Source organism: Nilaparvata lugens, chromosome 1, assembly GCF_014356525.2.
Source record: "Nilaparvata lugens isolate BPH chromosome 1, ASM1435652v1, whole genome shotgun sequence".
Taxonomy (NCBI): Eukaryota; Metazoa; Arthropoda; class Insecta; order Hemiptera; family Delphacidae; genus Nilaparvata; species Nilaparvata lugens.
This window is the reverse complement of record NC_052504.1, coordinates 29131288-29156648: the sequence shown is the minus strand read 5'-3', so window position 1 is coordinate 29156648 and position 25361 is coordinate 29131288. Positions and strand designations below refer to the sequence as shown.

General features: G+C 34.6%; 1 protein-coding gene across 1 annotated transcript; it reads left to right on the top strand.

Annotated features, from left to right (window-relative positions):
- The first annotated feature begins 11379 nt into the window (after positions 1-11379).
- On the top strand, positions 11380-23794 carry LOC120349814. Its single transcript, XM_039420805.1, is given in 3 exon segments — positions 11380-16816; positions 16818-17022; positions 22622-23794. Coding segments are annotated over 3 exon segments (498 nt in total). The 5' UTR covers positions 11380-16798; the 3' UTR covers positions 22897-23794.
- Positions 23795-25361: the final 1567 nt, after the last annotated feature.

The window sequence follows — 25361 nt, the reverse complement described above, 5'->3', positions numbered from 1 at the left end:
TTCTTGGTTGATTGATGTCAGCATTGTTGCACATGAATACCACTTGAGAATTAATTCCAGCAATGTCTAGAAGCCTGTAGAATAGAACTAGAGGCCATCGTCTGCATCTTCTCGAGGTAGAATACGTGCCACACTTCTCATCTACTACATCAACTCCTGACTTCGTGCTGTTGTAATAGGTTATTATTTCTCCAGGCACAACACTCCTGTTTCTTTTGGGAGCATAAGATACAATTGTCACTGAATCTTGAAATCCAAATATGCTGCTGAGCGGCTCTCATTGTTTTCTAGTCATCTCGAGTGGTAGTTCTCCTTTGTCTTTTCGTATTGTTCCTACATAGGTCGTTTTTTTGCCAACAACTGATACACTAAATGATAGCTAGAAAACCAATTATCAGCTGTCACATTCCTCCCTTTTCCCTCAATAGACTTGACCAAACGCAGTACAACATCATGGGGCTTATTTGATACAGCAAATGGGCTATTTTCTGGTTGCATTCCAAGATAAACCTCCATTGTTTTCACATAGAACATTTTTGCATCTGTGAGAGTGAATATTTTCAAGCCATATTTCGCTGGCTTGCTCTTCATGTATTGTCTAAATGAGCACTTGCCCCTGAATGGGACAAGTTGCTCATCAATTGTAGTGGAACAACCAAGCGTGAAGTTCTCCTCACAGTTTCGAACAAAAATTTCAAACACCTCCCTAAAGGCAGCAAATTCATCAACATTGCGTCGTTCATTCCTTGAATTGATGTCGTCAAAGCGTATACATTGCAATAAGAAATTGAATCTTTCAAAGCTCATTGTTCCATAAAATGTTTCCATCCCAAAACCACCCTGACTGAATAAGTCTTTCAAATTTCGATGACCTGCACGGAAAGATCCTGCTAGGATGAGCAGTCCGAGAAGAGCAGTGATCTCAGTGTTGTCTGTGGTACAGCAAGCTCTTTCCCTCTTGTAGTTATCAGCTCTTGTGTTGATGAAAATATTAGTATTTATTGTTATTATATTAATAATTTCATCACTAATAAAAAGTTTGAAACACTCAAGAGGCGTTTTAACTAGTTTTGCATTGTTTATAGGCCCTGGCAGGGTTCTCACAAGATTTACACTTCTTGTACGAACATTACGAGGCTCACAGTTTTTTTCCAACAAACAAGTTTGTCTTTACTAAGCATTACTGGTATTCCTGGAACTGACTTCAGTATCTTCTTGTCCCCCAAGCCCTTCAACAACTGCTTCTATCACTGCACTTACTGAATTTGGTACAAAAACATCACTGGCTGTAGAAACTGTTTGTTCTTCTTGAATGATATTCAATTCATCCACTATATCTTCATTCACATCTTCAATTTCCATTTCATACCCAATATCTGGAGGTATACTCCGTATACTTTTAACTGAATCAGCTAATTGAAGTCCAAATCAATGATTACGGGTGCGGCAAAGAGGAAGGATGGTTTTAAAAAGTCATAAAATAGTTCATTTCCACTCAAAAGCAAATTTATTGATGCAATCAGGTTTGCAAGGGAATACTATTTGAGACAGTCAAGTATGGAAAATTAACTATTTTATGACTCTTTTAAAACCGTCCGTTCTCTCTACCGCACTCAGTACCATTGATTTGGACTTCAATTAGATGATTTCTGTTAAAAGTATACTGAGAGAGATAGCTTATAAAATATAAATCAAGCTAATTTATTTAAAAACTCTCTCAACAAATCATTTCTCTGAGACTGGATTCTGTTGCTTTCTTTAATAGCCAGCGTAAGGTTCTTTAACTCATTCACCCTTTCTTCTTCCAACTTCAGTGCATCCCTTCGTTGCCTTTCCAAGCGTACCCTCCGTGTATTTTGGAATTTTGTTCTTTTTGGTTGCACATCATCTTCTTGTGACAAATTGTTGTGTGCTCTTTTATTAGATGGTGATGAAGGTTGGGGTGGAACTTCTGGGGTTGATGGTGTGAGGACTGTGAATGTTTTATTTTGCCTTATTTGTTTCCCATGCAGCATATGGTATTGAATTGTGGGGTGGGTGTCCAAATATTCACTTCTAAAGGGCATTCAAGCTTCAAAAAAGAGCAATCCACTAACTGGCTGGTCTTGGGTTTAATGATTCGTATAGGGAGGCTTTTGTGGACTTGAATATACTTACGCTACCATCAATTTATATCTTCAAACTGTTAATTTTCACTCATAAGCATTTATCTGATATGAATACAATTGCTGATATCCACACTTATAACACCAGAAGGAGGAATAAACTGTCTTTGAGACAACACCGACTGCAGCTGTACGAGAAAATGCCCTCTTATATTGGAGCTAAGTTGTTTAACGACTTACCTACCGAGCTGCAGTCCTTGTCTGATATAAAAATTTTTAAGAGTAAAGTGTATAAATTTCTGGTTTCACAAGCCTACTACAGTGTGAAGGACTTTAGTGATAGAAGGTAGCATAGTTTGTAGGTAGGCCTACTCTAGTCTTCCATGTGTGCTTTTTATTGTGTACTTATTATTTTTACTTATTGTAACATATTAAATCTGGGTAGACAAAAAGCCCTAACAGAAACAGTAATAGGTCTGAAATAAAGTAACTGGCTAATATCGCCAAATAGATAATAACTAAGATTAGATAGCATCAGCTCATTCTGGCTAAATGGTACAAGAACCTAAAAAGGATTTGAAGGAAGTTTATTGCTCATAAATAGATTATTATATAAAATATTTGAAGATTGAGGTTATGTACATGTATTCACGGATCGGTGACCTAGAGATCGATCAAACCGAGGAACGTAGAATCTGACCAAAACCCTTGGCAGAGCTTTATTGCAATCAGATGGTGTGCAATGTGAAAAAACACCTGTCCACGTGGCTAATTATTAGGTAGCATGGAATTAATATTAATGTCTAGAATATTAACTAGCATGTAAAGAGCATAAATAAAAAACCAAATAAAAATAATTTAATGTATTCAGGAAATAAGAGTTACCAGGCGCATGAATACCGAATAAAATTTGCATGCACCAATAGTAAAATGGCAGTTAATAGGCGGCAACTGTAGGCCAGTTCAAAAATATTTCTATATATTTATATAAATGTACTAGATTTTGTGTTAAAATTTGTGTAATCTATGTTATCGATATGGCTCGAATGCAAAGAAATTATTAATCATATAATCTAAGCAATATTTTGGCATTTTTTGTAAGATCTATTTGAACTTAATGGCGGAGGACTAAGATATTTAAATTTTATGCTAATTTGAAAGTTGGAAAGAGGATCTGTAAAACTTGAGAAGGAAGAACCAGCACTCGCCAGCCAAATGCCACCATAAGAGGACCTCAAATATTTTAGAGCGAAGTACCTTACTAATGATTTTGTAAAAGTTAAAGTTAAAGTAAATTATTAAATTTCTTAAAAGACTTCGTGATGCTATTGTGAAGCAGAAGTCATTTTTCATTTTTAATTAAATTTATAACCCCTTGGAGGAGACGATTCCGGCTACCATATTCCCGGACCACATGGAGTTGGATCGACATCGGCGGCTTACAAGAAGATTTTCGACACGTGAGTGATTAAATTTGAATTAGTGATGGGCGCCCTAGTGCTTCGAATTAATCTGATGATCAAAGCTAGCTCGCCGAAAGGGTTTTATTATAAATTGAGAAATTAATAAGAGTAATACTTGCGCAAGTAAAATTAGTATTAAAGGTATTTATTTGAAAGAAAAATATAGATCAATATTTTAGAAATTTCTATTAAATCAAAGAAGTACGAAATCTAGGCTATTAAAACATATGCATATAATATTTAATTTTTGCAATACAATTTGCGATAATTTATTATAGTTCTAATTCACAGATGAATGGCTCTACCTATTCCGTCAGGTGCCGAATCTTGCACCCTGAGATAAAAATATATATTCGATACAAATAAATCTACTAAATACTAGAGTTTTAATATATATATATTTGGATTATTAGTGGCTAATTTATCAAGCTGATCTTAGAGCACATATTTTTGATTGAATTATCCAAGTCGACAAGTATTAGCAAGTGCATATCGCAGCTACATGCAAAAGAATGCATATGATTTTAAGATAAAGGCACATGGTAATGATTCGTGCCATAAATCTAGAATATAAAGTTAGCCTGTGATATTTTTATTGATTTCAATTATTGTTCTATTTTTATATTATATTTTTTATCGCTCTATATATATATTTTTTGCCTCGATTGATCTTTGCATTATTTGTGTAATATATGTATGAAACTTTCATGGTGTGCAATTTATTTTTTATTCCTCAACACTATAGTATAAGTATCATTTATATATATATTTATTATTTATTGAATTACAAGAGTTATAGGAGAAGCCCATATCTAGGCCTATCAAGATTTTTTAAGACTGAATACTATTAGAAAACCACGACCTAATTATACCTAATTATATATGTTGGTAATGGCTGTGATATTGATAAAAGACATGTCGTACCAACGTGGGACTGATGATGAGAGCCAAGCTCATTGAATAATTATTTGAAATTAAGTCAATAACCATATTGAAAATTATAGATAACTTATACGAGTTGTGAGGAAAACTGGCGAAGGGAAATTTGTATTACTTTTTGGGGAAACAATAGCTTTAAATAGAGAGAAATTATATGTTTTAAAGAAAATTTTATAATATTAGTACTGTGAAAAATACATGTCTGTAGAGAGAGATTATATTTTACAAGCCTAAACTGCTATTACTTTCTAGTCAAAAATATATTATGTGTTTAAGCCGGTTGGAAAATAAGTCACAGCCTGTAAACTAGCCAAGAATAAATCAACAAAACATTGGGGGCGCTAGAGCATTATAAAAAACTTAAGTATAAATACCTTGTTGTAAGAGTATCCAAACACTTTACACATCACTGTTCACTGTAAGTCCCGGTTTGTGTCTCTTTTTTAAGCATCTTCGCTTATCATTTTTGTCACTGTTTAATTAGCATTTATCATATTTGACATAATGAATCACACTCCCGCAAACTCTGAAGTTTCATATATGTACGGCGGTTGCACAGATCCCACTTTGTCAACTCCAAGCACATCAAACCCCACCACGGTAGATGCCAATACGCCACGAGAAAGGGAACCAGGAAGCGTCGGGTCGATAGTCTTTGATCCACCAGGTCTGCAACCTCTATCATCCACTCGAATCGACGCCGCTGACACACCATTGAATCAACGGATAGTAGAGATCAACTTTGAAGGGGGCGAGGAGCAGCCTGCCGAACCCGCATCTCCAGAGGCCGAGTCACATCTGAGCAAACAAAGTCTATTTTCAGTCACAGAGCTAGATCCTTTTCAAAAGGTAATGATGGAACAAACTAGCAGTATGTTCAATATTATGCTACAAAACACAATGGACAAAATGATGCAGGAGATTAAAAAAGAGAATGTGGAAATGAAAGAGGCAAATAAGCAAACAATGGAACAGGGCATGAAAGAGACAGAGGGCGCTATAAAATCAGTAGAACGACGGTTGGATACTATTGAGGCTAAAGTAGAGAATCATAGGGAAGAATTAAAAGCAATGATAAATCTACAGAAAGAAAGTCAGGATAAAGTTACGGCAGGATTATCGGAAAGGTTGGATACGGTTACATGTGAGCTCAACGAAAGGATAGATAACCTAACCATACAAATCACTACACCCATTCAGGATATAACCAATAACATTAAGGCCGATTGCCACCAAGAAATCCACAAACAAATTACCGTTGCCAATCAAGCCTTAACAACTACAGTTGACAAAAATATTAACAATATTAAAGAAATACAAAACAAACAGATTAATATGTCCACAAAAATGAACCAACTGCAAGGTAGCATCAATCAAAATACTGAAACCTGTAAAGCTTTAAATGGAACTCTACTAATTCAAAAATCCACTCTGACTCAATTAAATCAAGAAATAAACGCAAATAAAATTACACATAATAGTCAATGGCAGATAACACAGGAAAAAATAATAGCATTGGAAAATCATATTCAACAACAACCTCAAGGGATTCAAACAGACAACCTCAATGTACATAGTATATTACAAGGACTAGGAAAATTTGATAACACTGATCGCCATTTGCAACCTCAACCATTCATTGATCAGATAAAATTAGTACAAACTCTTGCACCTACCTCTTGGAATTTTTGGCGTCTCCGTTTGACTAATTTATTGATTGGCGAACCCCTGATGTTCTTTCGGAGTAGAGCCCATGAATTTACATCATTGGATGAGTTTGTAGCTGTCTTCCTGGAACAGTATTGGAGCAGAAGTAAACAGTTGGACGTGCTAGCGGACATTATATCATGCGATTTCAACCCTAACTTAGACGGTGCATGTACCACTTTCGTCACTGCCCTACAGTTTAAAAATTCTCAATTGAGCGAGCCCATTAATGAATCGGCATTAGCAAGTATTATTTTTAAGAAGCTACCGTATCAAGTTAGAATGGCACTCGCCACACAACCCATTACTGATTGTAAGCAGCTGATAAATCATTTATATGGCATACAGTCTGCAATGGCAATATCAAACCACCGCTCAGACCAGAGATACGCACCAAATCAACATAATTCAAAATTTAATCAGCATAACAGCCAAAATTATGAACCGGTATCATATGATCGCTACCGATCTGCTCCTCAATTTGAACGCCGCTATGAGCACAGGCAAAATGGTAACTGGAATAATGAAAAATTTCAAAATCGCACAACCAACCACTATGCCCAGCAGAGCAATCGTAAGAATCACTATGATGGCCGTGATCGATTAAACTCACATAATAATCACACACAAAACAATTACAACAGAAATTATAAACCGCCACCTCAACAAGTAAGTACAAATTACACATTAGCACATGCAATAGGAATGAATCAACAAAAAACCCGGAACCCAACACCCAACAACCCGCCACCAGATACACAGAAAGCTACAGCTAACAAACCAGGACTATATGATACCCCCGATATAACACCTACAAGCTCCAATGAAACAAACAAAGAAAATCCAGATATTTTAACATCATACACCACCTTTAGAAATGATCCACCGAAAATAGTATTAGAAGAACCGAAGCCAATACAAGATATACCACCACCAAAAACCACCTGTAAGCATCAACCCCTCTTGAGCCTTATATTCCCCGCCGACGATCCATCACCGCAGGTAGAGCAGCCCGCACATCAAGAGACCGCCACCATGTATCTGCATGTCACACCCGCGCATCAAGAGACCGCCACCGCAACCGCCTATCATTCGACACCACCAAGGCACCCCAAGGAACCCAGGATAGAGGACCAAGAGGACGGACTACCGGATAAGAGGAACGATCACCGTAAGGCCCGGAGACGGAAGCGCCCAAGGACACCCGGCCGACATCAGGACAGAGAGGACAGCATACAGGATAGAAAGAGAAACATGCACCGCAAGGCCCGGAGGCGAAAGAAACGGAGGAACCGCGCGCGCCGATGGAGGCCGCATGCACGGTTCAAACGCCCGAAGAGGACACCGGACCGGCACCGAGGAAGACAGGAAGCCGACAACCTGCATCCGCGGCACATACGCTTTAAAACAGATAACCAGCTATGTGACCGGCAAAATGGACGTAATAAATGGGATAGAACCGAAGCTATTAGAAGGACTACTATCGATTCATGTGCGGACAATAAATTGGATTATTTGTGGGAGATAATGAAGAATGGGAAGTGGTTAATAAGAGTGGAAGAAATAAGGAATTATATAAATAAAATGGAAGTACCGGGCTATTATATGTGGAAAGATTGTATTATTAAAGAACTAATTAGTGTTTTGATTTATTGTATTGTGTGGATTACCATGGCTGTGATAATATTGAAAAGTGATGTTATAATTAAGACCATGTTAATGTTGAAGGAATTTGTTGACTGTTGGAAATCTTGTATGGTGAAATTATTTGTTATTAAGGCTGTGATGTTTGCTAAAAATTGTGATGTTAATGAAATAATGAAGAGGATAATATTATTGAAGAAGTTTATGGCCTATGAAAAATCTTGCTTTACGAAACTGTTTCCTGATATGATTGAAGTTGTTTATAAAGAAACTATGTGGATAGTATTGAAAGAAAATAAATGGAAGACTTTGAATCAATTAGAAGAAATTATTATTAAAGGATCAAGGAATTGTTTAAAGGAGTACACCAGATATAAGGGCTTTAAATTTGAGAAGGATAGATTAATAATAGGACAGCCTCAACAATCAACAGCAGATAATCAACCGGCCTACAGCAACATCTACAAACAGAATGCAAGAAGATGCAAGTAAATCTCAACATTTTCTACATGCTATATCGTCAAATTTGTAATAATATGATAAGAAATCAAGGAAAACATTATTATCAAACCGATTACTAACCTTCCTTAATAAATTTAATCTTGGTATAGGACCGCATGGCAACAATCCAATGTTTTAATTCCTTCCAGCCGTTAGAAGCCTGCAATAAGAAAAAGAATAATTTTTAAATATGTAATTAAATTATATACATCAGATAAAAAAGGACACAAGCGGGGATAGTAAAATTAAAATTTGTTAATTACCTTTTTAAGAGAAAAAATTGAGCAGTTAGGTTAGTTATGAAAGTCGACAGCAAATTCTGATGTAACATGTAGCACTATGAAATGTAGAACAGCGACCAGCTGAGCAAAGCCACCTAAATCAAATATGTGACGTCTGTTGAACATATGTTTATAAAAAGAAATACTGTACCCAAAAAGTTATTTATTATTGTTATTTATTATATTTATTAATGTCGATATATTTATTTATATGTTTTATATTTATTACTTTTAATTATGCCACGTTTGTTACCTGAAAAAGACTTAAAGTGAATACCAGCTACCAAAACCAAAGAGCCATTAGCAAAAGAAAAGTATTGTACCTGATGTATAGAAAATTATTTATATTAAGACCTAAGAAATACTATAAGATATAAGCCCAGAAGTTTTGTGAATCGAAATTATTGTCTAAAAGGAATCATTTGTGAGAATTATGAAATGTGTGTAGTTAGGTTGGCGGCCCTGCAAGCGGCGAATTTAAAAATTACTATATGTTAAGTGTTGTCAGGAGGAGTACGTTTAGAAGTTTATATTTATGATATTTTATGTGTGTTGAGGAGGAGAATTTGTTATTGTATTTGATAAAGGTATAAAGGAGATGCAGCAATATGTCTGCGAACTGTGATAGAAGTATGAGAGTATAATTTATAAATAAAGTATAGTGTATATCGATGTATTGAAGGGTGGGTTTTCATTAAAAACATTGTGATTCTCAAATATTTTGAATTCAAACCCAGGGGCGCGTGTAACATATTAAATCTGGGTAGACAAAAAGCCCTAACAGAAACAGTAATAGGTCTGAAATAAAGTAACTGGCTAATATCGCCAAATAGATAATAACTAAGATTAGATAGCATCAGCTCATTCTGGCTAAATGGTACAAGAACCTAAAAAGGATTTGAAGGAAGTTTATTGCTCATAAATAGATTATTATATAAAATATTTGAAGATTGAGGTTATGTACATGTATTCACGGATCGGTGACCTAGAGATCGATCAAACCGAGGAACGTAGAATCTGACCAAAACCCCTTGGCAGAGCTTTATTGCAATCAGATGGTGTGCAATGTGAAAAAACACCTGTCCACGTGGCTAATTATTAGGTAGCATGGAATTAATATTAATGTCTAGAATATTAACTAGCATGTAAAGAGCATAAATAAAAAACCAAATAAAAATAATTTAATGTATTCAGGAAATAAGAGTTACCAGGCGCATGAATACCGAATAAAATTTGCATGCACCAATAGTAAAATGGCAGTTAATAGGCGGCAACTGTAGGCCAGTTCAAAAATATTTCTATATATTTATATAAATGTACTAGATTTTGTGTTAAAATTTGTGTAATCTATGTTATCGATATGGCTCGAATGCAAAGAAATTATTAATCATATAATCTAAGCAATATTTTGGCATTTTTTGTAAGATCTATTTGAACTTAATGGCGGAGGACTAAGATATTTAAATTTTATGCTAATTTGAAAGTCGGAAAGAGGATCTGTAAAACTTGAGAAGGAAGAACCAGCACTCGCCAGCCAAATGCCACCATAAGAGGACCTCAAATATTTTAGAGCGAAGTACCTTACTAATGATTTTGTAAAAGTTAAAGTTAAAGTAAATTATTAAATTTCTTAAAAGACTTCGTGATGCTATTGTGAAGCAGAAGTCATTTTTCATTTTTAATTAAATTTATAACCCCTTGGAGGAGACGATTCCGGCTACCATATTCCCGGACCACATGGAGTTGGATCGACATCGGCGGCTTACAAGAAGATTTTCGACACGTGAGTGATTAAATTTGAATTAGTGATGGGCGCCCTAGTGCTTTGAATTAATCTGATGATCAAAGCTAGCTCGCCGAAAGGGTTTTATTATAAATTGAGAAATTAATAAGAGTAATACTTGCGCAAGTAAAAATTAGTATTAAAGGTATTTATTTGAAAGAAAAATATAGATCAATATTTTAGAAATTTCTATTAAATCAAAGAAGTACGAAATCTAGGCTATTAAAACATATGCATATAATATTTAATTTTTGCAATACAATTTGCGATAATTTATTATAGTTCTAATTCACAGATGAATGGCTCTACCTATTCCGTCAGGTGCCGAATCTTGCACCCTGAGATAAAAATATATATTTGATACAAATAAATCTACTAAATACTAGAGTTTTAATATATATATATATTTGGATTATTAGTGGCTAATTTATCAAGCTGATCTTAGAGCACATATTTTTTGATTGAATTATCCAAGTCGACAAGTATTAGCAAGTGCATATCGCAGCTACATGCAAAAGAATGCATATGATTTTAAGATAAAGGCACATGGTAATGATTCGTGCCATAAATCTAGAATATAAAGTTAGCCTGTGATATTTTTATTGATTTCAATTATTGTTCTATTTTTATATTATATTTTTTATCGCTCTATATATATTTTTTGCCTCGATTGATCTTTGCATTATTTGTGTAATATATGTATGAAACTTTCATGGTGTGCAATTTATTTTTTATTCCTCAACACTATAGTATAAGTATCATTTATATATATATTTATTATTTATTGAATTACAAGAGTTATAGGAGAAGCCCATATCTAGGCCTATCAAGATTTTTTAAGACTGAATACTATTAGAAAACCACGACCTAATTATACCAAATCTCATGCTTTACCGACTGATGCCAAGCAGGAGGCTAATCGTTATTTAAATATAAAGAATAACGTGACATTATTAAGACCTGACGTTATTCATCTGTATATTATAAAGTGTACTGTGTTGAATAAAAATATTATCTTATCTTATCTTATTATCTTATCTTTAGAAGATGATGATGATCATGTAGTTGGGTGAGTCTGTCGGTCTATGGATGCAGCAAGAGGGGAAGATAGAAAGGGTGATGAGGAAATGATTAAAGACCTATCCAGGTTGACAGACTTGTCCTCGTGAAAAATTTCTAGAAACATGTCAAAAAATTCCCACTTAATCGCACCTCGTCCTGTCTTGTTTTGATTGTCCATTATCTGTGTAAAAGTTCTTTTTAAATTCCGAAATTTGTTGTCGACATTGTCATGGGTAACCGAAGTGTGCCTAAGAGCATGGAATTCTCCGGCAATGTCCCTCCAAAGGTCATTTTTCTTTTGTTTCGGATCGCGAAACTGCGCTTTTCTTCTCTTATACCCTGCAGGGTAATCTTTTCATGTGTCCATCCAAATTCTGGAGAACCTGAAATAAAGACAAATGGTGAGTTTTCAAATTGGATAGAAGTTTACATTTAAAACAAGTAATCAATGGGCCTTACAACTGTCATACTTCAGCTGGGACCGACAGTGGCTCTATACAAAGTAACAATGGTTAGTATCCAGTACTGCATTTTCCACTAGATCCACGCCTTGAATGCAAAATTTAAGATGTGTAATGCATTTTCCAATTTTTCAAACTAAATTGCAAATATATAACTTTCCTAGTTTCAAATTTTGACACAGTATCCAGCTCGGCTGGTCAAAGATAAAGCAATCAAGTCTCAATTAAGTAACCCACATAACAATTAAGTTAAGAATATGGGACGGTAAGAGTTTAAAGAAATGTTTGAAATTATTTTCGTTGGTTAATAATAATAATAAAATACTTATATAATAATACATATATTATTGTTAATTGCAGAGTCCTAAGTTATGTACGTGTAGTCAAAACAATCTTAAAACTTACAATTCTATCTATAAGGTTTTTATAACTGTCCGGGGGAGGGCCCCCAGACCCGCCTTCACTTAGAGGGTATTTCCTACCCCTCAAGCTGGGCTGAACCTGTATTTTGGTCCTAGAGTCGCCTATGGCTTTTACTTGTTTATCTATTATATGAAATCATTATTTATCAATAATAATTAATATTATTCCACCCAAAAAACATTGGCCATAAGTTGTGTTGTAAAAGAAATAGAATAGTAGGACCTATATGAGTTTAAGTTATTTATTACCGTCAAACCGCCTAACTTGGGACAGTTTTCAACTTTGTCTTGAAATTCAGTTCCATTATTATTTTAATAGTTTTTTCTCCTGTGCTCAAAACTTAGGTCTTTAATAATACTTCAAATATATACATTCACTTTCATTATTATTCCAACCTGTTCTGAAAAAAAATATGGTGTCCCAAGTTACCTGCAGAGGTTGGGTAACTTGGGACACCAATATGATTTGCCTGTAATGAGACAATTGAGAGGTTGAAGGCTAACTTTGGACATTAGATTTTGAATAATATGTTTCATATTCATAATAAAAATACTTAAACTGATTCTAACTGATTAATATGGGCTGAAAAGTTTATAATTATCCACAGTAAGGGGAACAATTGACAAAATGTTTATAATCACAGAACTATCTATTGAAAAACATGAAGCTACTGGAGTTATGGTATAAAATATTGAAATATATAGAAATTATTGAAATATAAATGAAATTACTGAAGTATTGGAAATAAATCATTCTCCAAAAAATGCCTCTAGTCCATTTCATAGGGAAACATGTATCGCCCCCTGGATACATTCAGAGGAATTAATTCCTCTTTGACTTGGGATGATTTGACAATCATGACATCATCTATCTCTGGAAAGAAATATATGTTCATTGCTTTGGACGACTTTCTAAAAAAATTTATTTCAATGTCTTCATTTTTTTTGAAATCACTTTCCCAATAAACTTCTTGACCTTTTCCTTCTTAGTGCCTTCATCATAAGTCACTTCCACAACCACAAATGAGTCAACACTGATATTTTTTCTTGTTGTCTGAACATTGCTGGGTCCAGGCTGATGGGATTCGTTTTCTTTTTCATCATCAGAAGACATTTCAAGAAGGAAGGGAGTTATCGCAGTTATCAGAGTAATCGCTTTCGTCAATTTTCTTCTTTTCCCTTATAGCTTCCTTAGCCTTTTTTTGGGTTGGTTCACTGAGCTCAAGGTTCTGCTGTGTTACACTTTGACCTGGGTTGACATCCAGCTTCTTCTTTCTTTGTCTCAGAGGAACAGTCCCTTTTTTCCTTGCATCTTCAAGTATGCCTCAAAACTACCTACTATGAGGGAGCTGTCATTATTCCCACCAATTTAATTGCAGACCGGTACTCTCCTCTCAGGCTTAACAACTTGCTCTCTGTCCATACCTGCTCCCTTGAAGCCTGCTTTCAATTTTTTTGTTATTTCATCTCCAATTGAAATGAGACATTTATTTAAAAGACGAGGAAATACATCTTTTGAGATACCACCTCGTTTTTGTTTTCCACTCTTCCAACGTCTGCCTCCACTGTACTTTCAATGGTATAAATACTGCCACATCGAGAGGTTGGCAAATGATAATGGCAATTATCATTTACAATATTATCAATTACATGATAATGGCATCATGGCCAAACATGTCGTAGGTATATAAACAATTTAAAAAAGTGTACTTAGATTTTTATTTTTCAATTCTATCCAAGAAATATTCATTATATAAAATATTATATATTGCTGGAGTTACTTACAAACGATTTTCTCCTCCCATTCTGACTGGAAATTGTCCATCTCTCTCAATGCAAGTAAAGATTATCTGATGATATTTCCTCATCTATGCAAGCTCTTGTTATTTTACTGCTGTTTGGTCTCGCTTCTTCTCTGTAATAGAAACAATAACTGATATTAGGTAATGATTTTTTAAATTAAAGATAGCAATTAAATTAGAAAATTTCTCGTAACTTTGGTATGACTATTAGAAAAATGAGTTGATTGAAACTAGGGATTCAATGTTAAAAGGGAAAAGAAAATATCAAAAATTTCCTGATAACATAAAATGAAGCATGATCAAAGATGATACAAACAAGGAGTGTCCCATTCAGGAATATTGTATCCCAAAATCAGTGAACAACTAGTGTTCAAATTTGAATATTTTTCATAAAATGGGATAAACATAAAACATTTTTATGAAACATATTTTTCTTGTATTATTTCTAGATGTTATAATATTATATTATTATAACTGTGTATGGTTTTTAGAAATGAATTTGAATTTGAGCAAGCATTTCATCACCATTACATTGAATTCTAGAAGCTTATATAACTTTATGTGTAATTTATAGTAAAATAACTCATCTCACTTATTATTGAAATCTAGGATCCAAGCAAAAATATTAAGTTATCTATTTGAATGAAACAATCTAATCTGATCTCTCACACAAATCATCCCTCTTCTGCCATCTTCCTCTGGGAACCCCAAATGACAACTGACTTGGTTCTTTCAGAATAAAAAACTATCTCATTTTTCATGCATTAAGAGCCAGTAAAATTGTCACTGACCTTATGAGCAGCATGATAACACCATTACCATGATAAATTAATACCATAGACGACTTGAAAAGAAGTAAAAATGAAAAATGAAACGTGAATTTAGCAATTTCTCTCTAGTAGGAAAAATTATCAATTTTTGACGAGATATAACACTCATTCCCTATTGGAGACAGATGATATACCTAAAAGTGAGTTTATAGTCCTGTGAGAGATGATGAAACGTTGCCAAATCAGCTGATTATAAATAAAAGTACATTCATATTTCATATTTAAACCTGATAAATTGTTAACGTCGTTTTGGGCGGTGGTGGGGGGTGTTGAGGAGGCACTCTGCTGTTTCATCCTCAACTGGACTATTTTTATGAAATCTACTCTAAAGTGCGAGATAAATTACTTTTAACACGGCTCTTTCTCGAAGACGGAGAGGTCCAATGCTCTATCCTCCACTAATCACTCCCACTACCTAGCAGCATTCTCCTTCTTTTGTGTCTGAGTGAGAGAGCTTTGTAAAGGTGGCGGTTCGCGCCGCGACAGAGACAGGAAACTGAGACCAGCAACCGCGACAAGTGTCTCGGTCTCTTCGGCATGTACTGTAGGTCGAGACTGAGACCAAAGATCGCGACAAGTGTCATCAAGCAAACGCTCAGTTCAAGAGAGTCTGTCGATGAAGTCAGTGGTGTTTTGTGTCGTGATGGGAAACCTAGTAATGAAGCTGCTATTGGAGGAAGAAGAAGACGATGATTTGCTCTTATATTATTATTACAAATACAAAACTGAAAGACGATTACCTATTAAGGATTTATATTTAACTAGAGGTCAAGAAGGATCATTTTCGCTATTAGTAAAGAAAAGAAGCACCTGATGTTTGATGACAATATATTCAGTAAGTATCTTCGGCTCAATAAATCACAGTTTGATTATGTATTAAATTTATGAAAAAAACAATGCAAGAAAAGGGAAGAATATCAGTGAAAGAAAAATTAGCACTAACTTTAAGGTAAGTTTGCCAATTCATCGATATTGTTCTGGTCGATTTCACCATAATTGATTAGAAATGGTTCACTCGAAATATTTGGTAATCCAGTCTGCGTTTGGTGTTCTGATGGAGCTGCACTTATCGGAGAATATGAATTGTATGACAAATTTGAATTATATGAACTTGTATAGGGATGTTCAGTTTGACCCTCGATATCTCCGATCTCATACTTTGAGACAATATTACATATTTCAGTTTTTGCCATTGCTCTTGAACATGGGCTCAATTTTCTTAGCATCATTCCAATATGTTTTGTAAATGTCGATACATCATCAACTGGTTCTTGAGATTTTAATGACTCCAGCTGTCTATTTCGGTTTTCCTGTCTGTCCTTCATAAATTTTATAAATTCATCTTCTTTTTATCTCTTTCTCTTTGTATTCTTGGCAGTTGATTTTTCAGATATGTTACTTAGTGGTATATAAGATCTCTCTTGTGTAGATTTAGAAGTGCCTGGTAACTCCTTTGAAGGAGTGTTGAGTTATGTAATGACGTGTCTGCGGCTTTGTGAGGAGTATCTTCATGTTCTACTCCTGGGGAGGTATTAGTAACTTCTTTCTCTACACTGGCGGAGCTTTGCTGTTCTTGTTCTACACTAGTGCAGCTTTGCTGTTCTGATGGTGTGTTTTCTAAAAATCTTAAGCGTTCATAAAACTGACACTTTGCATTTTTAGCTGGTGCTGCAGATCCCATTGATTGTTTTTGTTTGCGCTTATATCTGTTGTAGGAGTCCTGATCAGTTTCCATTTTTTATGGCATTCCGAATCTGTAATAAATAATAATATTATTAATGTTTTTATTTTCAGATTCATGGTGACTGGAGAAACATAATTATGCTTCGCTATCATTCGTATTTCGTATATCACCTTCTTATATTTCACAAATAGTCGAAGAGGTGTTAAAACATTTAAAGACTGTTTTGGTGCCAATTTTTATGCCTATTCCAAAAGAAGGTGATTTTAGGCATATATCTGAAGGATTTTGGGACAAATGGCAATTCCCCAATTGCACAGGTGCTATTGATGGGAAGCATGGTATTTAGATGAAAACGGTAGTGGTCTACAGCTAGATTGCATCATCGCCACCAACCGAGGTTCAAATCAAATTTATTTGTTTCCAACATTTACAGTATAAACAATATATAAAATATATAATTGAAACAACACTCACATGGACACGCAGGTCTGTTTGTGAGTTGTTTGAGTTCGTAATTACATTATTTAAATTATTATAACTTGAGAGAAATTCCTGGAAATTAGATTTGGCTAGGTACATTGTATTGAAATGAAAAGAATAACTTAAATAAATAAGTAAATAAAGAAGGGGGAAGACAGCCACACATACATACACACACACCAACATTCTAAAATGGCTGTTAAATGCATTTAAATTCATTGGTTGATTACTGATGGAGGTAGAGAAGATGAAAATTGGAAGCTCAAAATAATAAATATATAGAGGAATAAAATTTGTATAGAATATAGGTCTACAGTAGAATAATTTGAAGCATAAGCCTGGAGTTTAACCAACCGCGTTTGCGCGCAGTGGGGCTAGACGTACGCAGATCTCAAAATCAGATCACATTCGTTGTTATTTAAGGCAGATAACCACCCCCGCAATACTCTTTTGTATTGGTATATTGAGCATTCCCCCGGCTGACTAACAAACAAAGGTGCATTCCGCAGAATTACGTGAACCAGATATGTCACATTTCTGTCACAGACAGATCTCATATTACGTGAAACACCAGAATGATGGAGATATGAGCCGCGGGTCAGGTAATTGTGTTGAGAGGAATCATTGAAAACAATATTATTTTTAAATGCATAGGTCATAACAGATTTGATGAAAAGTTTTTTTATAGTGAGAACATTGAAAAAATTGAACAAGAGATCTGATGAATAAGTCCTTTCCAGACCTAGTCCAGCCTTGATAATTGCTTTCTGAGCTATAGATAATTCTTTAATGTATACATCACATGCACCGCCCCATGCAATAATACCGTATGTCATGATGGACTGAGCAAATGAAAATATACCATTCTTAATTCTTTAACATTGAGGATACCATGTAATTTAGAGAAAACGAAGATCAACTTTCTCAACTTATTTTTCAAGTAGGCTATGTGCTGCATCCAACTCAGTCTATTATCAAAAATGATACCCAGATATTTTATTTCATTTACAGACTCAATTGACCTGCAGTCACATTCAACATCCCACTCACGAACACACGTGTGAAGTTTAAGATCCAACTGGGGAGGTGGGGTACGTTTTTTGTGAAGAAAAATAGGCATGACTTTGGTTTTACTAATATTCATACTAAGGATATTGCTATCAAACCACTTTTTCAGTCTCACTACACCACTATTTGCGGTCCTGTACACTTCTCTCCAGCTATCCCCCTCAAAATACACAGCAGTGTCGTCAGCAAATAACAAAATTTTCCCCATAATATTGCTTTCAATTATGTCATTAATGTACAGGAGAAATAGAACCGGACCAAGGGTACTACCCTGGACTACTCCATAGTATATTCCCTGAACATTACTATATGTATTGTTGATACTCACAATCTGTTTATGCTCAGACAAGTAGCTATTGATCCATGAATGAGCTATCCCAGCAATACCATATTTATACAGTTTTCTCATCAAGATGGAGCGGTCTATAGAATCAAAAGCCTTGGTGAGGTCAACAAGTAGAAGAAGAATGTATTAATTATTATTAATACCCACCCTCAAAAAGTCGCTTAAGCGATAAAAGCAGTTTTCTGACTTGCAATCGTCCCTGAAGCCGAATTGAAACTCAATGAGTAGGTTGTTAGTTTTTATGTAATTAGTTAATTGTTTTTTAAAACATTTTTCAATAACTTTTGAGAAAATACTAAGTAATGATATAGGACGGTAATTATTTAGGTCAACTTTACTACCTGACTTGTGGAGAGGGATTACTTTGGTAAGCTTAAACAAATCAGGGAAAATTCCTGTTCTGAAACTACAATTTATGATGTGGCAGAGCGGGATGAGAAGAATATCAATATTATTTTTTATCAAGTTAGCGGGAATATCATCACAGCCAGGGGCAGAGCCTCCCCGAATTCCCATCACACATTGGCGAACGTCCTGTTCTGAAACCTCTCTAAGAATAAATCTGGATTCAGAGTCAGGTGGTGTAAATGGAATTGTTCTGATATTGGCATTATTTTGTCTTATTTTTTGAGCTAGATCAGCTCCTATGTTAGCAAAAAATTTATTGAAGTCATTGGCAATATCTAGTGAGGAATTTAATGTATGGTTATCACTGAGGCATGAGCTTAAGAAATTTTGTACTGGAAAAGGAGTTTTATTGTTATTTGAACCAGATATTTCATTAATTGTTTTCCAAAATTGTTTAGGGTTGTTAGTTGATTCAAATATTTTCTGTTTATAGTAAGCTTTTTTAGTTGTTTTAAGAAGTCGGCTTAATACACGGTGATACTCGGTGTAATAATTTATCAGTCGCACATTAAACGGCTGTCTTCTAATTACTCTGTGTAAATTATTTCTTTTTCTAATTGCCCTGACAAGGCTTAAAGTGATCCAGGGCTTCAGTCTTTTATCAGCACTCCTCCTCGGATGGGACGAGGTGGAACGCTGATACACACTTTGAATTAATTCAATAAATTTAGTTGAACTTGTGTTTGGGTCATCCGAGGAAATGACCTCGCCCCATGGCTGTTCAGATAGAAGATTTGAAAATATTGCAAGGTTTGTTCTCTGATAGTCATAATTTGAACGAATTTCTGGCCTATTTATTATATTTTGTTTTATAATTATACCTATTGGATAATGGTCTGTGATATCATACTTCAATACTGACGGGAAAAGGGAATTAGTATCATGATGTTTAACAAATAAATGGTCAATGCAAGATGATGAATTGGCTGTTACTCTAGTTGGTACGTCAATACAGCAAACGAAACCAGCTTCATATAATGTGTCAAGGTACCTACTGCTAATGTTATTAATTTGGTCGCCGAGAATATTGCAGTTGATGTCGCCAACAATCAATTGGATAACTCTATTATTATTAAGTTGATGATGATGATTATCAATATTGTTATTATTATGATTGATATTATTTTCTTGATATCTATCCCCCAACCCATCGATAAAGCTAGCCAGGTCAACTCCGTGACAACGATAAACACAAAGTAAATTGTAGCGTTGATTATCCTTATCACAAACCAGATTAAGACACCGCAATCCTCTGACATTCACTTCACAGCAAGAATATAGCAAACTCGAACTCACATAAACTACTATTCCATCATTCTGATTGTATTGGGTAGACGTTTGAAATATTGCATACCCATCGAGCTGGTCCGCGAATTCAACTCCATCCATCCAAGTTTCAGTAAGAACTATGACATCGAATTTAAAATTGATGCTTTGAAGTAAAAGTAATAATTCATCAAAGTTCCTTCTATAACTTCTTATATTTAAATGAAACACACTCAATTCAGACTGACCATTCATACTTAGGAAATCACCATACACACTGCAATCATCAAACACACTACAACTTACATGCCTAAAATCAGTTAAATCATCCAATACATTCATAGTTCATTCTTCACTCGAGCCGTTTATGATAAAATATTAATAAAGTAACCAAAAAAATAAGTTTTAATCAAAATTCATTTAAAAATTAAAAGTAGCTTCCAATCTATTGGGAGAGAGAAAAAATTTAGTAATAATATAGATAAATGATTAAAAAAAACCAAAAAAACAAATATTCCAAGCTTAAAGATCAAGATAAAAATATATACTACATATCAAAATAAATAATTCTGCTATAATACACTTTTGAGATTCATTATTCAGAGAAGCAGGATAGCTTTAATGAATTTATGTTTTTAACTATTAATTAATAATTTTTCTTATGATAAAGATTTTATAAATGATACAAAAGGGATTACTCCCATAAGAAAAGGAAACTCCAGACTGAATTTTTAAAAATTGAATATTTGAAAATGGAATAATAAATATAAATTAAGTGAATAAAAAGTATGTATCATTAATATAAGTAGATATGAAAATAGAACTTATTGCTCAGAAAATGAAGAGGACTTTTTTATGATAAATAAATAATTGATTGATTGAAATAGTTAACGAATTAACTTACTAATAATAATAAGAAATTAATTAAATTTCTGCTTGAAATAATGATAGATATCATGAGGAAAACATAATTTGGCTATTCATGGCCCGCTATTTAATCGATATGAAAGAAAACGCCATTTAAAAAAAATAATAATAATAATAATGAAGAGTAAATTTTAAATAATAGCACACAATTTATGAAAAACATATTAAGAGATTCGAAACAACATGAAACAGAATTGTAATAGTCCATATTGATAAACTACTTATATGATCAGAATAAAGTTATTTCGATTTCACTAGCTATAAATAATAAAATGAAAATATCCCTTATATGTGACTTACAGTCTGTTTAATCGCACATATGAGCCTATCTCACCACGCTTTGTCGAGATCCTTAGTATCCATAATTTTCCTTATGGGACCATCAACGGTTTTCCGCACGTACAGCTTCCCTTCTCTTACCCATGCATACGCCAGCATATTCTGCTTTACATAACTTTTAGCTATGCCAAGTAAAATCTTGTTTTCCACGGTGAGGTGTTCATTCACAAAGATTTTTCCCTCTTTGAAGTACTCACTTAGAAGATTAGTCTGAATTACTTTCATTTTACGAGCAGAAACTAACCAGGCAGCACGACATCTTCTAGAAATAAATTTCACAATAATAGAGGGATGAAGAGAGTCTTTTCTTTTTGGCAGTCTGTGTGCAATTGAAATGTTGGAGAGTTCATACGGCACGCCAAGGATACCCGCGAGTTTTTCAAGTATTGCGTATACATCTTCACCCTGCGTAAAAGGAACACCAGATATTTCCAAATTAGACAGTCTAGTATATTGGTGTAGCTGACTAATTTGGTTTTTTAAGTTTAAATTCTCCGTCAAAAGTGCATCACAGTCCTTTTTTACCGCAGCACACTCAATTTTTACAGCGTTAATTTCGTCTCAAGAACCACTGATTTCCGATCGCAGCCCTGAAATTTCGGATTCAAGTTTTTCAAATTTGATATCAATCTTTTCACTGAGGTTTTTTATGGCCTCGGCCAGTGCACCGATATTACAATCACTTTTTGAAACTGAAGTTTTATCCAATTGAGTAGAGTCTTTACACTCACCGCATTTCCAGGTCTGTTTCCTGGCACCCATCTTTCGAAGATTATCCGTATTTCTGACTTGGCAGCACTCCGAATGAAATGATTTTTCACACGCGGAACATAATATAATGTTTTTGGAATCCGAAAATTCAATATTGCATGTATAACAAAGCTTACTCATTTTGCAGGTTAGAATATTGCAAGTGTAGAACGGCACGAACAAATTTATCTACAGCACCAGAGCTGATAACCTTTCGCTCAGACAGTCAGAACCAAACCAGTTTTTAACACATATTGGCAATAATTTATAAAACGTATTTATAAAAACAGATGATTGGATATAAAATGACGTCAGCTACACCGGAAATTTAGCACAAACATGCGCGTGACACCTACCGTCTTCATCTATATACCGTGATGGGAAGCATGTAAGAATAAGAGCCCCTGAAAATAGTGGGTCACTGTATTTTAATTATAAGGAGTGTTACTCGATTGTTCTTCTGGCTATTGTAGACCATATTTACAAGTTCATTGCAGTAGACGTTGGCTCTTATGGCAAAGAAGGAGATAGTGGAATATTCGAAAAGTCTACAATGGGGAAACAAATTATGAAAAATGAATTTAATTTTCCAGAACCAAAAAATCTACCAAATTCGAACATAATATAACCCCATTTTTTAGTTGCAGATGAAGCATTTAGTCTTGATACTTTTATGATGAAACCTTATGCTAGAAGAGTTTCAAAAAACGATTTAAGCAAAGAAATATTTAACTACCATCTTTGTTGTGCGAGACAAGTATCAGAAAATGTGTTCGGTTTGCTGTCTCAGGTGTTTAGAATATTTTACACTCCTATTGGAATAGCGCCAGAAACATGCACTGACATAATCTTGGTTGCCTGTTGCTTGCATAACCTATTAAGAGATGGATTTTTGGAATCTACACAAATGCCCGTACATCAATGGAACCAAGAGGAAGAAAATTTGCCTTCAAATTTTTTTTTTCATTACATGGAACAGGAGGGTTTTTGAACAGCAACGGACTTGATATTAGAGTAAAATTAACCAATTACTTCATGTCACAGCAAGGAGCAGTAGACTGGCAAGAACAACATGTCACACGGCTTGTTTGAACTGATTCCACACCACCTTTTCATTCCTGTTATAATATGTTTCCTTCCAAATATTGATTTTTGCAAAATAAGTAAAATAAGAATAACTCACTTGTTTTATTTATGCTTTCAGCTATGCTTTTCCTAATATTGTCCTTCAAATGTTCGTCTCTGTAGGAGACACTACTGGTCTGGAGCAGCGACCGTTTCGCTGTCTCCTGTCTCGTGTCTCGGTCTCCTGTCTCTGTCTCGCTAGCAAACTGTCGCGTATACATTGCCTAATGTCAAGTCGCGGTCACTGGTCTCAGTCTCCTGTCTCAGTCTCCTGTCTCTGTCGCGGCAACACTCCCCTCCATCTATTGCTGGCAATGTTCTAAGTAGTCTACTGGTCAGCAGGTATATTGGTTTGTGTATGTTACAGAGATGTTTTCATCACAAGAACATGAAGCAAAATGACATCCAATTGTGTGCAGGATGTCCGTCTGTGACTATGCTACAAACTGTGGAGGGAGAAATGGGTTTCTCCTCTTCATGTTAAAAGTAATTTATCTTGCACTTTAGTGAATACTTTATAATTTTCACACTATAACACTGTAAAACGTGAACTTTTTAATTCCAACAATGACCGTTTTTAGCAATTGGTCTGAATTCATCCAAAAGAAGTTAGCGCCAAATCATGAGTCTCATAAATTAAATTACCACCCTAAAATATATGTTTTTTGTTCCAACTCTATCATTAGTGATTGTATTGACAACTCAGTAATACTCTAATTACGATCGAAAAATACCACATACCACTTTATAAGGAGTGAAAAGGAAAAAGATGGATTTAGCAATTTTTTGCAAAGTTGAAAAAATTAACAATTTTCAACAAGCTATAACTCGCTTTCTATCAGAGATAGAAAAACATTTAGGAGATGAAAATTGTAGAGAATTTAATGCTCTTCAAAAAAGAATAAAGCAAAAATATCGATTGAACAATTGGTTTTGGAGATATCGTTGAAAAACTGAAAAAAGTACCAAAATCTCTTGGTTTTCAGGCTGCCAAAAGTTATGCCTTTAGAAATTTTGGTGGGAAACCATACATTACTCCTACTAATACCCAAATGGACCGATTAAAACAATAAAATCAATTACCTTAATTATTGTTTGGTCTGATGTACTATTTGATTGGGCTAATTTGGAAACAGCCTAAAGCAACTCATATTCCTTCCCGACACACAACTTCCAAGAAAATTAAATGATCATATTACCAAAAATCATATTACCTAGACAATAAATCACCAAACAATCTCATTTTTTAAATAAAAATTATAATTCAAATAAACTTACCAAGTCAAAGTGGAATTGGTAGACACTTCTAAAAGAGTTCACAGCTTTCATCAACATGTTGAGAATTCAAACATGAAATGGCATCAAGCAGTTGATCGTTGCTGATGAGAATGAGTTGCTAGATCCGTTTCCATATGAGGACTACTGTAGTGCTGTGAGTGGTGGAATTGAAAGCTCATTTTCAATGTGTAAGTAGCGAGAGAGCAACCTTTGAAACAACATTGCATTTAAAATGCTGAAAAATTCAACCGCTAATGGTTATTCGACCTCAACAACCAAATTTCAACGTTGGAAACACGTAGGTGTGCTGCAAGGGGCCAGTTCTTGCAAACATCACAATTATTCAAGTCCAAGTTTTCTTCAGAGTGATTGTGAAGTTTGAATGTTTCACATCTCTCACATTCCTCATGTCCAAGCCTTGTAAAAGATATTTTTGCTCTCTTACACATCTTCTGTAAAGTTGATAGGAAACATTAGTTCTAAATTGTGGAGTTTTTTTCCAGAAAATCTGTATGCATTAATCTAATGTTCACATCACTGGGTAAATACCTTGTTAATGGACCATGCTCCCTTTTATAATGTGCAATAGTTGGTTGGAAAGATTCGATGAGAGCTATTATCTCTTCATGTGGACCCTTGTTGACTGAAGACTGCCTCCGTCCCATGTCTGGTCATGGTTTTATCTCTCCT